Consider the following 14,618-nt stretch of genomic DNA (forward strand, 5'->3'; position numbering starts at 1 on the left):
TAGGAGGTAGGTTTAAGGATGGGAGAGGTCTCCATGGAGCAGAGGGTGGGGATTTCTAGGTAAGGAGACTGCAAAGAGAAGGGATCATTCTAGAACAGAACCCCAGAGAGGGGTCTCCTTGTTCCCTGCCCCATCAAACCTGGCCGCTGTGGTTGTAGAAGACGAGCCAGTGGGCAGCGCCCAGGAGGGAGTTTCGGTGTCCCCCCTTGCTCAGGGCTTCCACAGAAAGTGCTTCCCCCAGGATCACGTGGTGTCGAACTGTGTCTGCATCCTGGGGAGGGGAGGGTTAGAGGAGTCAGTTTGAGGGGGGCAGATTCCAGGCCTCCCAAGTGCCCTGGACATCCTGGTATCCCTACTATTTCCCTTTGCTTGGCATGAGAGACTCATACTCTGCGCTTTACCGTTCACCCTCAGTCACCCCAGTGGTCTCACCAGGCTGCTGCTGTTGCCTTGAGCCTCCAGGGAGTGGTTTGTGGGTATAAAGATGGTATAGGCAGTGGCAGCCTCAATCTGGGACACCAGTTTGTGGCGCTAGGCACAGGGGTAGAGGGAGGGGAGGGGCAAGTCAGCCCTCAGTCCTGATGTTGAGAGCCAGCATGACTCCTGCTCGATCTGAGCAGCCATGCCCCCTTCACCAGCCTCCTTTACCTGCAGCAGATCCCGGAAAAGATGGAAGGCAGGTACCAGGTCCAACTGCTGCAGTAACCCCTTCCTGGCCAGCACATCCCCTTGTGGAGGTAGCAAGACCTAGAATATAAAGCAAGGGTCTCTTGGTTGCTCATTGCCTCTTGGCCCATGGAACGTGTGGAGGGGGTCCCTACTTATACCCTCCTCCTGCCATACCTGGCTGATGATATGCAGGACGCCATTGGTGGCCAGGAGATCAGCTACGTCCACACTAGCGTTCTGAACCCAAACCCTCTGGAAGAGAGCAGGCAGAGCTCAGCAAAGGTGGGTACAGGTATGTGTTTGAGAGAGGAAGGCCCAGCCTTGCCTCAGACTCAGGCTCTACCAGGTGAGCACACAGACCCTCAGTAGGACCACACCACTACCACCACCACCACCACCCTGCCATGAGAAGGAAAGATATGCATGCAGACACAGATAACCAGACAACTGCTGCTGGCCCAAAGACCTACTACCATCTGCAGTGTGGGGCAGGGTCTAAGAACCCCAATCTCATCCCCCAGGAGCCCAGGCCCAGGGAGCCTATGATCACTCAAGCTCCCTCCCAGGTCTAGTCCCTTGTGCCCAGAGTTCACCTCGTACCCCACTGATGTTGTGAATCTCCCAACGTGTGGTAGAGCTCAGAGTAGCCACTTTCTGCCCGCTCATTTGGGCCAGATCCTCCTCAGAGAAGGCACCCTGGAGAAAATGGGCCCTGAGGGGACCCAGTTTTCAAGGTCAGTGCAACCAACAGAGACCCTTGGAACAATTCTTTCCCAATGGGCAGGCCTAAATAAGGGAGAGGACTCAATTTCCTTCCCTTTTTCTAGGAAAGGTCTGGGTGCCTAGAAGGAAAGGTCTCCAAAAGGCCCCTCCCAAGACGGGCTCCAGTATGGCTATCCTACCTGATCAGGGTTGGCAGCATTTTTGGCTGCAGCCAGAAGGCCCGGTCCTTAGGGCTTAGCCTGCGGATGGCAGACTCGGAGGGCACCAGGGCTGTGACGTTGCTATCAGCAGGAAGCGTGATGCCAGTGCTCTGTGTACATAGAGAGCAGGGATGGGGCGATGAAGGCAGCACATGGAGATGACCTGCTCCCACCTCCGGCTCTTGGAATAATAAGTGGCACCCCTACATCCAGAAAGGTCTCTTGGATGTGAGCCTCAACCCCAGCATTCTTCCCCATTCTACCTTGAACCACTGGAAGAAGGCGGAGAAGTGAGCATTGGCTTCCAGCTCCTAGTGGGGTGGGAAAGAGCAGAAGTCATGAGCTTCAGTAAATTTAAGGGCTTGTTCAAACCCATCTCTAGCAAGGGCCCTGACGAGCACCACCCCATTTCCTGAGGCACGTGGGAGAACTCAGGCCCAGGCCCAGGGAAGAGAACAAATGAGTCTGCACTCAACTTACTCGGAAGATGTCACCATAGCAACTGAAGCCATCCCCCCCAAAACGAGGGGGACAGGTGCAGATCCGTTGACCTCCCCCAACTGCCTGGCAGGTGGCCTGGGAAGTGGGGACAGAGAGATATAACCTTCCATTCAGTATATAGCAAGATGTCTGCCATCTTTCTCCCTCCCTGTTACCCCTCCTCTGCTCTCTTCCTGTCTACCTCTACCCCTCAACATCTGCATCCAACGAAGTCCCTTCAGTAGACCTAGCTCTGTTCCCCAAGGTCACTGGACATCTGATGGAGATGGCAGGGAGAAACACAGGGCTAAGGAAACTCAGGAGGCTTTCTGCCCTCAGGAGCCCACGCTGGAGGCAGGAGGAGCCAGCCGGTCTAGACTGACTTAGGGAGGTGGAGGTGCTGTGGTGTGGAGCAGGGTGATGTCAGGGGACATCGAGGAGCTTGGAGTTGTGAGAGGACAGGGAATGGGGGAAAAGGCCACTTGCAGAGCTACAATCCTAAAAAGGAAACATGAAGCAGGTCTGTAGTCCTAGCTACTCAGGAGGCCAAGATCTCAGGACTGAGGTTCAAAGCCAGCCCAGGCAGACAAATCTGAGAGATCTTTATCTCCAATTCACTAGCAAAAAGCTGGAAGTGAAGTTGTGGCTCAAGTGGTAGAGTACTAACCTTGAGCAAAGAAGCTCAGGGTCAGTGCCTAGACCTTGAATTCAAGCCCCAGTACTTCCACCAGGAAAAAAAAAAAAAGGCAACACTATCCTCAGTTGGTGGTTAGAGAAACATGGTTGAATTTGGGACTTAGCATGTCCAGTGTTACAGGAGCCAGAGACACTGCGAAAGAGGAGAGACACTGAAGAAGAGGAGAACATGAGAGTCCACCCTGGAGGTACTTCCCCAGGACTCTGAGCCCTCGTCCACCCCTCTTACCAGGCCATGGCAGCCACCGTTTCCCACTCGGCAAGGGTCAATGGGACTGCACTCATAGCCATCTCCAGCAAAGCCCAGCTTACAGGTACACCGGCTCTGGAACAGAGGGGCCCACCACACCATGAGAACCAACCCCTGTGCCTTCCACTCCCCAGCTAGGCCTTCCAACAGTCCTGCCCTGGAAGGTCTGCTGTGCAGATGAGAGATGGGAGTGGGTCCTCAGGTTGTGGCTGAGGGGAGATGGGCTCAGAGCCCTTCTGTAATCCAAGTTCTTCCAGGGCCACTGAGGTCATCCGTAGCAAATGAGAAGATGTCTGCATGGCCTGTGCCTGGGATGGCAGCTCAGAACTTGTCTCTGTTTAGCTGCTCTGATCTCTTCCCCTATGCTGATGTCCTTGGGCCTGTCCCTGCTGCAGATGACTAGTGAGGCTGTGATGTCAATTGTTCTTATTTGAAAGTCGGGGAACTCAACCTGCTCATTAAAAACCCCAGCTCTAATTGTTTGTTTTTTTGTGCCAATACTGAGACTTCAACTCTTGGTTGGCTTTTTTTCTGTTTGTGGTTGGCATCTTGTCACTCAAGCCACACCTCTACTTCTAGCTTTTTGCTGGTTAATTGAAGGTAAGAATCTGTTGGATTTGTCTGCTCGGGCTGGCTTTGGACTTCAATTCTCGGATCTCAGCCTCCTGAGAAGTTAGGATTACAGGCATGATATACTGGTATCTTAACTGGCTTAGTTCTAAATTATAAGGCTCTTTTTCTTGTTGCCAATCCTAGGGAATGAACCCTGGTCTTGGCCAGGACACTGTCCTGAGCTTCTTTTGCTCAAGGTGAGTGCTCTACCACTTGAGCTACAGCACCATTTTCGGGGAGTTTTGAGTAGTTTTATTAGAGGTAAGAGTCTCATGAAGTTTCCTGCCTGGATTGGCTTCAAACTGCAATCCTCAGATCTCAGCCTCCTGAGTAGCTAGGATTACTGGCATGAGCTACGAGTCTTCAGCAATTATAAGGCTCTTAAGGGGATTTGGAGCTCCAGGCTTAACATTTATCTGTGTTCTTACTGCCAATAGTTCATGGCCTGGTGTCTGAGGCTTAGAGCTAGTTTGGAATTGAAAGACAGAGAGCCCCATGGTCCCTGAATATATATATGTCTGGGCCACATAGAGGCTGGCTCAAAATCAGCCAGTTTGGCCTTGCCTTTTTTTTTTTTTTTTTTTTGGTTTGGTTTGGTTGGCCATGGGGCTTGAACTCAGGGCTTGGGTGATATCCCTGAGCTTTTGTGCTAAAGGCTAGTGCTCTACCATTTTGAACCACAACTCCACTTCCAGTTTTCTGGTGGTTAACTGGAGATAAGAGTCAAACAGACTTTGCTGCCCAGACTGGCTTTGAACTGTGATTCTCCAGACTCCAGAGTAGCTAGGATTATAGGAATAAGCCTGCAGCGCCCAGGTTGTGTGTGTGTGTGTGTGTGTGTGTGTATGATACTTTCCTTTGAATTCAGCCCCCTTGTGCTTGGAAGGCAGGAATTCTGCCACTTAAGTTTTGCACTCAACTCATTTTTGCAGGGAGTAGAGGTAGGGCTCACTATTTTGTTCAGGCCAGCCGTTGAACTATGATCCACCTACTTATGCTTCCTAAGTAGTTGTGCACCACCATACCTAGTTTATTGAGATCATATCTTACTTTTTGCCCAGGCTAGCCTCAAACCTGATCCTCCTGATCTCTACCTTCTGAGTAGTTGAGATTACAAGTGTAAGCCACACAACCTGGCCAGATACTCTTAAATAGCTGTAAGAACTTGGGTTCACTAGGCCTGAAATGCTTCACACAAAAGATCTAGGCTTGCCCGGCACCAGTGTCTCATGTTTATAATCCTGGCTACTCAGGAGGCTGAGATCTGAAGATTGCTGTTTAAAGCCAGCTCAGACAGGAAAGTCCATGAGACTCTTATCTCCAGTTGACTACCAAAAAGCCAGAAGTGGAGCTGTGCCACAAGTGGTAGAGTTCTAGCCTTGAGTACAAAAGTTCAGGACAAGGCCCTGAGTTCAAGTCCCAGGAGCAGCACAAAAATAAGTAAAAATTATTGGTTCTAAGATTCCCTAAATACCATGGATCCGGGGGTATACCTCCATGGTAAAGATCTCTTCTTGCTTTGGTCAGTATCACATTCCCTAAGTCTAGAATAGGGGTTAGCCTAGAACAGGTGGCCAATGACATATGGCAAATGAAGCAACCCCAGGGTGTGTGACCCTCTGAGCTTAAGCTTGAGCTTGAGCTTGGAGTACATGTTTCTAGGTTTCCCCCAGAACTCCCAGCCACCCTGGGCCTGCTGAGCCTCACCTGCCCAGGGCCCACATAGCTGCACAGGGCATCTGCATGACAGCCACCTCGAGTGTCCAGCCCACATTCATCGATGGCCACACACACACGACCATCCCCACTCCAGCCTTTATGACAGGTGCAGTGGTGGCTTCCCAGGTCCCCAGGGATACACTCAGCCTGTAAGAGTTGTGGACAAGTGAGTCAGGGCTGCAGGTCTAGAAGCAAAGGACCGGGAAACCCCCCCTGAACCCCCTCCCCCGCCCCGTCTCAGAACTTGTGAGAAGAATTGGGACTGACGTTCTCTGAGCAGCCGCCACGGTCTGGACGGGCGCAGGGGTTGCTGCGTGTGCAGGAGTAGCCATCACCCTCAAAGCCATCAAGGCAGACACACCTGGAGACAGGTGAAGGGAGGGCCTCTGAGCCTGGGGAAGAGGCCGAGCAAACCACCCCGTGAGAGCACAGATGCGGCAGAGAGGAATCCTCACCTCGGAACACCTTCCAGGCTCAGGCAGCGGGCATGCAGGTGGCAGAGCTGGGCCACCCCTGTGGTTCCACAGCCACCCAGGGACTCATTACAGAAGCGGCCTCTAAAGCCTGGGGCACACGTGCCATGCTGGCACACACCCCCGCTGCCCGGACGGTTGTCACACAAACCATGGACACAGCCACAGTCTGCAGAGAGGAGATGGGAACAGAAAAGCAAGTCAGGCAGGAGGCGGGGCTGTAGGGAGCCAGGGTTGATTTGGGGGAGGGGGGTGGCTAGTTCAGATTCCACTTCCAGGTCACTCCAGACTTGCCAGGCAGGCAGATGAATGTAATGGGAGGGCATTCTGAACTTTCAATCACCCCATTCTACACCAGCCCCTAACACCACCATCAGGAAGTTCTCCAATATGTATGACCTAAATCCTGCTTGCTTTATTTTAAAACAGAGTTATCTATCTGGCAAGGGTGAAGGAAATAACATCTATTTTTGTTCCCAAATCTGGCTCTATTCCCTCTGGCCTTCATTTCTCCTCTTAGGGCCTTGTTCCCTTTCTTGGAAGCCCCCAGACTCCTTTCTAGGAAGACCTTTCTCCCTGGGAGGTGCCCTGGACAAGGACTACTCACCTTCCTGGCACTGGTCTCCATGCTTGTTGGGGTTGGAGCATATATGGCAGGCAATGCCCTTGTAGTCTGGGAAGCAGAGGCAAGCCCCATTGCCCTGGATTCCATCACTGCACTGCAGGGCAAGCAGGATGCAGACTGACGTCACATCCCCTCGCCCAACACCTCCTTCCCCAGGCTGGCTCTGACCTGCGCTCCCCAGACCTCACCCTACAAAGGACCTTCAGAGGCCCTGATTCTGTCCAAGGGCTAGCCCCTAACTGACATCTGTTCTGAAGTTTCACACTCAGCCTAGAAGCATATAACACGTGCGTTCTTCCATGGCTGCTGACAGAAAGCAGCAAAGGCTTTTTCTTTGTTGTTGTTGGTTTTTAATGTACTATGTGATTTCTTTTTTCTTTTGTGCTTTTTCTCTCTTTTTCCTATGGCTTATCCCCTGTTGTCCCTGTATTTGATTTTGGTACCCTGGGAATTGTATATACATTTATCTGAAATGGGGAAGGGAAGGGGAACAATAAAATGGTGAGACAAAGGACAAAAGGGAGTATATGCAATAGCGATTCTCACAAGACAATGTTATAAATGAATTGTACAACTTGGGGGGGGTGGGGAAGGAAAAAGTGGGAGAAAAATGAGGGAGGGGGTAACAAGTTCAACAAGAAATGTACCACTACCTTACATATGTAACTATAACCCCTCTGTACATCAGCTTGACAATAAAAAAACTAAAAATAACTATTAAAAATGGCTGTGTGTGTGTGTGTGTGTGTGTGTGTGTGTGTGTGTGTGTGCATGCACACATGAGCATACATGCCAGTACTGGGGCTTGAACTCAAGGCATCTTGATTAGCTTTTTTGCCCAAGGTTGGCATTCTACCATTGCTGGCTTTTTGCTAGTTAACTGGGGGACTCTCAGGGATTTTTCTGCTTGGGCTGGCTTTAAACTGTGATCCTCAGATCTCAGCCTCCTGAGTAGTTAGTATTATAGACATGAGTCACTAACACTCTGCTTCCATCTTGAATGTTTTTGGTGTTTTGTTTTGTCTTTTGTCAGTTGTGGGGCTTGAACTCTGGGCCTGGGCACTGTCCCTGAGCTCTTCAGCTCAAGGCGAGCACTCTATACTACTTGAGCCACAGCACCATTTCCAGTTTTTTAGAGGTTTATTGGAGATAAGAGTCTCACAGACTTTCCTGCCTGGGCTGGCTTTTGAACCATGATCCTTAGATCTCAGCCTCCGGAGTAGCTAGGATTATAGGCGTGAGCCACTGGCGCCCGGCCTGTTTTTATTTTTTTAACATCTTTTTTTTTTTTTTTGATCATGGGACTTGAACTCAGGGCCTTTGTGCTGTCCTGTGCTTTTTTTTTTTTTTAAACTGAAGATCAGTGTTCTACCACTTTGAGCCGCCACAGCTCCACTTCTGGTTTTCTAGAGGTTAATTGGAGATAAGAGTCTCATGGACTTCCTGTCTGGGCTGGCTTCAAATCACAGTCCTCAGAGCTCAGCCTCCCAAATAGCTAGGATTACAGGCATGCCTTAAAAATAAATTCTCAACCACACTTGGTCAAAATTATATGTGGTAAGTTTACAAATAAGGCAGGTTTACTGTATTTCTAATGAGAACATTGGAAATGGGGAATCTCACAGCAGAGAAAGGCAGCTTAGCTCTGATACTCACTGCCAGCTGGGGAAGAGGCCTATCCCTCCCCTCCCTGCTCCCAGGGACTCACGTTGCCTTTGCCATAGCAGGGGTTGGAGAAGCCCCCAGGACACTGTGTACAGTCAGGCCCAAAAAACCCTTTACAGCAGCCAGGTTTCTGTAAGAGACATAGTAGGCCCCAGAACCTAGGTTAGATCATGCCTTGCCCTGCCCAGCTAGTCTTCATCCCATTTCCCCTTCTTTAGAGTAAGTGAGTGGTTAAGGATGGTCTATGGCACCACCCCTTCCACCATGGGGATGCAGTGCAGCTCTTTGGGAAAGGTAATCCACTCAACTCAGTTTGGGGGGTCCCAGACGGGAGTCCAGTGCCCAGGGTCCCAGGGGAGCACACACCCATGCCCGGCCTCACCATGATTGTCTGGTTGCAGTAGTGGGCACAGCCCTTCCTCAGCACATTGAGCCCAGTAGGGTCATGGGTGTAGACACACTCCTTGGGGAAAATGTCCTGGGGTGCGACACCATGCCAGGCCAGTCAGCAGGGGTATGCTGGGTCAGCCCCTTGCCAGGCAGCCCTGGGTCCAACACTCCCATGCTCAGAGTGGCTGCGAAGCACTGAGTGTCCAGGTCTGACCTGGCCTTTGGATCCCTTTTCGCCACCATGACCCAGGGCAGGAACTGACAGGCTCAGGCTATTGGGAGTCAGGGAGCCCTGGAAGTTGGGCCAAGGGTTTCTCACCAGCTTCACGCTGTTGGGGGGACATGTGCTGGTGTTCAGAGCTTGGCAGTCCACACAGGAGCCCTACACCAAGTAAAGGAAAGGGGGAGGGGGTCAGACATCATGAATTCAGCACTCTTTAAAAAGTGACATTGAACTGGATGCCAGTGGCTCACACTTGTCCTAACTATTCAGGAGGTTGAGATCTGAGGATCACAGTTCAAAGCCAGCCTGGGCAGGAAAGTCTGTGAGACTTTTATTTCCAATTTCATAGAAAAAGCCAGAAGTGTCACTATGGCTCAAGTGAGAGAGCACTAGGCTTGAGCAAAAAAGCTCAGGGACAGTCCCAGGCTCGGAGTCGAGCCCCAGGACTGGCAAAAAGAAAAAGAAATGAAAAGAAAAAAAAAAGTGGGCTGGGAAGATGGCTCAGTGGTAGAATGCTTGCCTTGCATGCATGAGGCCATGGGTTCGATTCCTCAGCACCACATAAGCAGGAAAAAAAACAGGAAGTGGCGCTGTGTCTCAAGTGGTAGAGCGCTAGCCTTGAGCTGAAGAGCTGAGAGACAGTGCCCAGACCCAGAGTTCAGGCCCCACGACAGACAAAAAAAAAAAGAAAAAAAAGTGACATTGTGCTGAGACCTGGAAGGCTAAGACAGGACCAACCACAAGAAAGCCAGGGTAGAGCCAGGTACCTGTGGCTCTAATCCTAGCTACTCAGGAGGAGGCTGAGATCTGAGGATCTTGGTTCAAAGCCAGACTGGACAGGAAATGCTGTGAGATTCTTATCTCCAGTTAACCACCATAACAGAAGCATCCAGGCCCTGAGTTCAAGCTCCAGGACCAGCACAAAATGAAACCAAACCAAATCAAACCACAAAACAACCCAGGGTAGGTTTGTGAGGAGATGAGATCTTTAAGATACATTTAGGGTCATGGGGTCCCCCACATACAGTAACAGAGTGCTCAAAACCTAGTCTAATTATCATGAAAGTAAGCTGGTGTAGAGTCAGCCTGGCACCCCTCCTGTCTCCTCCCTCCCTCCCTCCCTCCCTCTCTCCCTCCTTCTCTCCCTCTCCTCTCCCCACCTCTGTTTTCTTCTACATACACCTGAGGCCCTCTGCCCCCAGCCTTCTTCCGCAGAAGCCAGTGTAGCCTGATGCTGGCTCCATGCTCTGAGACTTCCAGAATCATGAGCAAAAAAAATCCTCTTAGAAAATGTCCCGGCCTTAGATATTCTGTTACAGCGTTGGGGCGAGGACTCGGTGCCTCTGGAGGCGGTCACCTGTCTGCATCCTGGGATGGGAGTCATTTCAGTGTTAAAAGCTTGGGCGCACTGGGCAGGGCTTACCACCACAATCTTGTGCTGCGCCTCGTCACAGTGCTTGGGCAGGATGGGCAGGATGGTTGGGGGCAGCAGGATACCCTCCAGCATGTGGATCACCCCATTGGCAGCTGGCACGTCCACTCTCCGCAGAGGGATCCCATTGGGTCCCAAGAGAATGCGCCCCTGCATCACAGACCTGAGATGTGCCAGCCCTCACCCAGCAAGCCCTGCCCGGCCCTGCTATGGCCTAGTCTTGCCCTTGCCCATCATGGGTTAAGAGCAACACAGATGGCATCTACAAGAGGCTTGATGACCAGCCAGCCATCAGTAGCCCCTTCACTGATCTATGTGTTCAGACCTTTGGAGATCTTACCTCTTCGGAGATATTCACAGCCAGGATCTGGTTTGCCATAGTGAGAACCCGCCCCTTGGAGATGAGCTTCTCCACAGTCAGCTGCAGATAACCAAGGGAGGCTTTAGGGAGGGGACTCAGTCATACCCTGTCCAGGTGATGCCCAGCTACCCTCTTGGTCCCAGCCTTTCTCTGATACAATGTCCAGATAGGAGTGGAGAGACGAAGAAAAGGAGGCGAGCCCCCAGGAAGACGGGACCCCATAGGCATCCCCTCCCCAGGAATCCTGCAGCAGCTGGCCTGAGAGGTGAGCCCTCACCTGCCCATGGCTGTAGATGTGGTACTTCACCAGCTCCTGCAGCTTGGAGAGGCCCTAGCAGGAGAGAAGAAGCTTGGTTCCTAGAGGCTTGTCATGGAGGATGGAGACCCCGGTGTCCCCAGCCCTAACGCTTACCCCTGTGAAGAGGTAGATCAGACGGCCATCACGCAAGCTGTCCACAGCCTCGTTGCTTGGGGCAAAGACCGTGAAGGGCCCAGGCCCCTCCAAGATGGAGGGCAGCCCACAGTTCTGTGGCAGTGGAAAGGAGGCTAAGAGACTCCATGGCCAGCCTCCACTTTGGAGCCTGACGCTGCTACTCTTAGCCTGCAGGAACTCTCACAGAGGAAGTGGAAGATGTGGACAATGGGTCCATGCTACCAGAGAATCTCAGAAACATGATGGTTAGGCTCTAGATGGGATGTGGGCAAGGTCACATGACATCTAGGACCCCATAGCCCTGTGGGGCACATTCTAGGGTAGTGAGGAATGCTGGCTCAAAAGCCTCAATGGCTTTTGAGCTCACCTCCAGAATGGCTTTTGAGTTCACCCCAGCTCACCTCCAGAATGGTTTCAAAGCGGCTGAAGTCCTCAGTAGAGGCAAGGATCTGGCCAACGGTTTTCTATAGAAAGGGATGCATATCCACGATTCAGGTAAAGGAGTGAGACTGCTTCCATCCCATGGAGAAGGAACTGGGCTCCCATCTTCCAGAACCATCCCTGCCTCTTTCCTGTATTCTGCAGGTCTCTGAAGTCACCCAGCAGCTCAGAGTTGGGGGGAGAAGGATGCTGGCTCACCTTGGGGTCCCCAGGGAGCTTGGGTGACACCTGCCACTGTAGAGCAGTGACCACATGGAAGATGCCGTTGGCTGCTATGTAGTTGGCCTTTTGGATGCTAAATGATTGCTGGGGCTGGTCTTTGTACGTATAGGAGTATCTCTGAAAAAACAAAGGCATCTGGCTAGATCACATATACCAGCCCTCTGTCATGAACACCATTGCCAGGACTATTCTCCACCTGTGACTCCTCTCATCTCCCAGCTGAGGGTCCTCCCTTACTATACGGTTGAAGGTGACGGTGATCTCCTGCCCAGCCAGCGTCCACCACCTGCGTATACTTGGGGACTTTGTGTCCTCCAGTATGTGCTGCCCTGCAATGATGTGCTGTCTGCAGAGCTGCTGGGCAAGTGCTGCCTGCAGAAACAAGGAAATGGTGCCAAGTGAGCCCTCTTCATGCCACCCATCTGAGCAATGGATGGGATGAGATGCTTCCTAGGTTCTGTTTTCTGGTGTGGATGAGGGGCTGGTTTGGGGCCTGAAGATGAGGGCACAGCACTGGGGGAGGAAGTGAGGCCAGGGGCCACACTGCATGGGGAAGACTCACGTTCATGGTCTTGGAGGAGCCGGTAGAGCTGGAAATGGACGGTACCAGCACAGTGAATGGGCCAGATGTGGTGAGGATCTCCAGGCAGCCCTGCTCTGCAGGGAGATTGGTCAGGAAAGAGCATCAGAACTACTCTGTGGGATAGTGCAGAGGATGGGAACCAAATCTAGAACAACCTTGGGCATTGATCTTAGCTTTTGGGAGTTGTTGAAGAGGCTTAGGGTAGGTTGGGACCATCACTCCCCAACTTGGATCATGTACCCCACTCAGTGCATTCTTTGCTTTTACAGCTCTTGAGTAAACAAACAGGAATCTCTCCCTAGGCCTACCCCCTGCCTACCAGCTAGGCTTGTATGAGGGGTGGGGTTGTGGGCAGTGGTGGGGAACACACACCGAACATGGAGATGGCGACTCTCAGTTTCAGGAACACCAAGCCTATCTGGTGGGCTTTCTGCACCTCGTGGAGCAGGTGTCCGTAGCAGGCACGCCCATCCCCCACCTCGCCCTCCTTGCACACACATCTGGGGATCCAGAGAGAACCAGTCAGAGTGGGGCAGGCCAGTCCTTCCTCTGGTCCTCCCTCAGCCCTCCCTGCACACCTGTGACAGGTGTGCATATGTCCAGCCCACCTTCTCTACTCTGCTCCCATGCCCCCAAGGCCCCTGTGCCCACCTGGTCTTCCCATTGGGGGTCACCTGGCAGGTGGCCGACTGGTCACAGGAGTGACGGGAGCAGTAGGCAAAGCAGCCTGCAGAGGTATTGCTGTTGAAGCGGAACAGGCCTGGCTGACATGAACAGACAGCCTGGACAAATGACAGGGGAAGAAAGGGACACACAGTCAGTTTGTGAGAATTTCTTTTCTTTTTTTTTTGCCAATCCTGGGGCTAGAACTCAGGGCCTGGGCACTGTCCTTGAGTTTCTTTTGCTCAAGGCTAGCATTCTACCACTTGAGCCACAGTGCCACTTCTGTTTTTTTTTTTTTTTTTTTTTCTGTTTATGTGGTACTGAGGAATAGAACCCAGAGCTTTATGCATGCTAGGCAAGCACTCTACCACTAAGCCATATTCCCACCCAGCCCAGTCCATGAGAATTTTAAGAATGACTGATCTATGACTACTGGTCTATGTCTCCCTCATACAACCCTGCTGGGGACCCCATAATTGTCCTTCAAGAACAGAGCTGCCATTCTCCTCCCACTTATTTTACTTTTGGGTGCTGGTACTAGGGCTTGAATTCTGGACCTCTAGCTCTTACTTGGCTTTTTGGCTCAAGGCTGGTGCTCTACCACTTAAACGACAGCTCTACTTCTGGATTTTTGGTGGCTAATTCGAGATAAGAGGCTTACAGACTTTCCTGCCCAGAGTGGCTTCAAATTGGGATCCTATTGAGTAGCTAGGATTACAGGCATGAGCCACCAGCTCCTGGCCCTCTTCCTTTTTTTTTTTTGTGCCAGTCCTGGGGCTTGAACTCAGAGCCTGAGCACTGTCCTTGAGCTTTCTTGCTCAAGGCTAGTGCTCTACCACTTGCGCCACAGCTCTACTTCCAACTTTTTGTGGATAATTGGAGATAAGAATCTCACAGACCTTTCCTGCCCAGGTTGGCTTTGAACTGCAATCCTCAGATCTCAGCCCCTGAGTAACTAGGATTACAGGCATAGAGCACGAGTGCCTGGCCACTTCCAGCTTATTTGAGTAGTTTATTGGAGACAGTCTCACAGACTTTCCTGTCTGGGCTGACTCTGAATCATGATCCTCAGATTTCAGCCTCTTGACTTCTAGCTAGTCAAGGTGTGAGCCACCAGGATCTTCCCCCTTTTCCTATTTATAGGCAGTGTGGGTTCTCTAGCTAAAGTGGGAAGGTAGATTGTAGGGCAGGCCCAGCCTGTACCCCAACTCACCGTTCCTGGCTTCTGGTATATACACACGGTAGAATTGCTGGGGCAGCCACCAAAGTTGTTGGTGCATGGGTCCTGGGGCAGACATATCTTCCCATCACCATGGTAGTTCTCAGGGCAGTGACACTGGGCCTGCCCTGTGGGGCTCACTGAGCAGCTAGCCAGTGGAGAGCAGGGTGATGACTGACAAGGGTTGGGAGCTACCAGGGAAAAGAGAGAAACAGTCTGAGTGAGTTGAGACCCACTACCTTTACAGCTTCTACCAGCAGTCAGAGCTGGAATGAATAGGTCTCCCTGTCTCCCCCTCCCCCACACCAACCATAGCCCCTAGCTTCCAGGTCTCAGGCTCACCTATGCATTTGGAGTCCTGCAGAGTGTGGCCAGGCGGGCACCTGCAGCCAGGGGCCTCTGCAGAGCACTGGGAGTTCTGGGGGCAGCTCCGTTCCTTGCAGACGCGGAGCTCTGAGCAGAAGAGAGCACACAGATGGCCCAGGTTTGGAAGGAATAGAGGAACCACGGCACTCTGCCGGGCTTGCCATCTAATCCCA

General features: G+C 51.9%; 1 protein-coding gene across 1 annotated transcript in view; it reads right to left on the reverse strand.

Moving 5' to 3' along the window:
- Positions 1-14,618, reverse strand: part of Stab1 (stabilin 1) — a 31,561-nt gene that overhangs the window by 10,305 nt on the left and 6,638 nt on the right. The window contains exons 7-34 of the mRNA XM_070018591.1: positions 14,422-14,532; positions 14,074-14,270; positions 12,849-12,979; positions 12,570-12,697; positions 12,177-12,271; positions 11,852-11,986; positions 11,591-11,731; positions 11,353-11,415; positions 10,931-11,044; positions 10,796-10,849; positions 10,498-10,578; positions 10,149-10,307; positions 8,822-8,884; positions 8,495-8,590; positions 8,156-8,242; positions 6,430-6,541; positions 5,805-5,991; positions 5,617-5,710; positions 5,338-5,496; positions 2,998-3,093; positions 2,073-2,168; positions 1,856-1,903; positions 1,572-1,702; positions 1,270-1,381; positions 844-921; positions 649-747; positions 433-531; positions 140-271 (exon numbers count right to left, since the gene is read on the reverse strand). Coding sequence (XP_069874692.1) covers positions 140-271; positions 433-531; positions 649-747; positions 844-921; positions 1,270-1,381; positions 1,572-1,702; positions 1,856-1,903; positions 2,073-2,168; positions 2,998-3,093; positions 5,338-5,496; positions 5,617-5,710; positions 5,805-5,991; positions 6,430-6,541; positions 8,156-8,242; positions 8,495-8,590; positions 8,822-8,884; positions 10,149-10,307; positions 10,498-10,578; positions 10,796-10,849; positions 10,931-11,044; positions 11,353-11,415; positions 11,591-11,731; positions 11,852-11,986; positions 12,177-12,271; positions 12,570-12,697; positions 12,849-12,979; positions 14,074-14,270; positions 14,422-14,532 — 3,098 coding nt within the window. The remainder of the gene's footprint in view (positions 1-139; positions 272-432; positions 532-648; positions 748-843; positions 922-1,269; positions 1,382-1,571; positions 1,703-1,855; positions 1,904-2,072; positions 2,169-2,997; positions 3,094-5,337; positions 5,497-5,616; positions 5,711-5,804; positions 5,992-6,429; positions 6,542-8,155; positions 8,243-8,494; positions 8,591-8,821; positions 8,885-10,148; positions 10,308-10,497; positions 10,579-10,795; positions 10,850-10,930; positions 11,045-11,352; positions 11,416-11,590; positions 11,732-11,851; positions 11,987-12,176; positions 12,272-12,569; positions 12,698-12,848; positions 12,980-14,073; positions 14,271-14,421; positions 14,533-14,618) is intronic.

The sequence above is a fragment of the Dipodomys merriami genome, unplaced genomic scaffold (assembly GCF_024711535.1).
Source record: "Dipodomys merriami isolate MVZ:Mamm:240054 unplaced genomic scaffold, mDipMer1.0.p SCAF_13, whole genome shotgun sequence".
In the NCBI taxonomy this organism is placed as follows: domain Eukaryota; kingdom Metazoa; phylum Chordata; class Mammalia; order Rodentia; family Heteromyidae; genus Dipodomys; species Dipodomys merriami.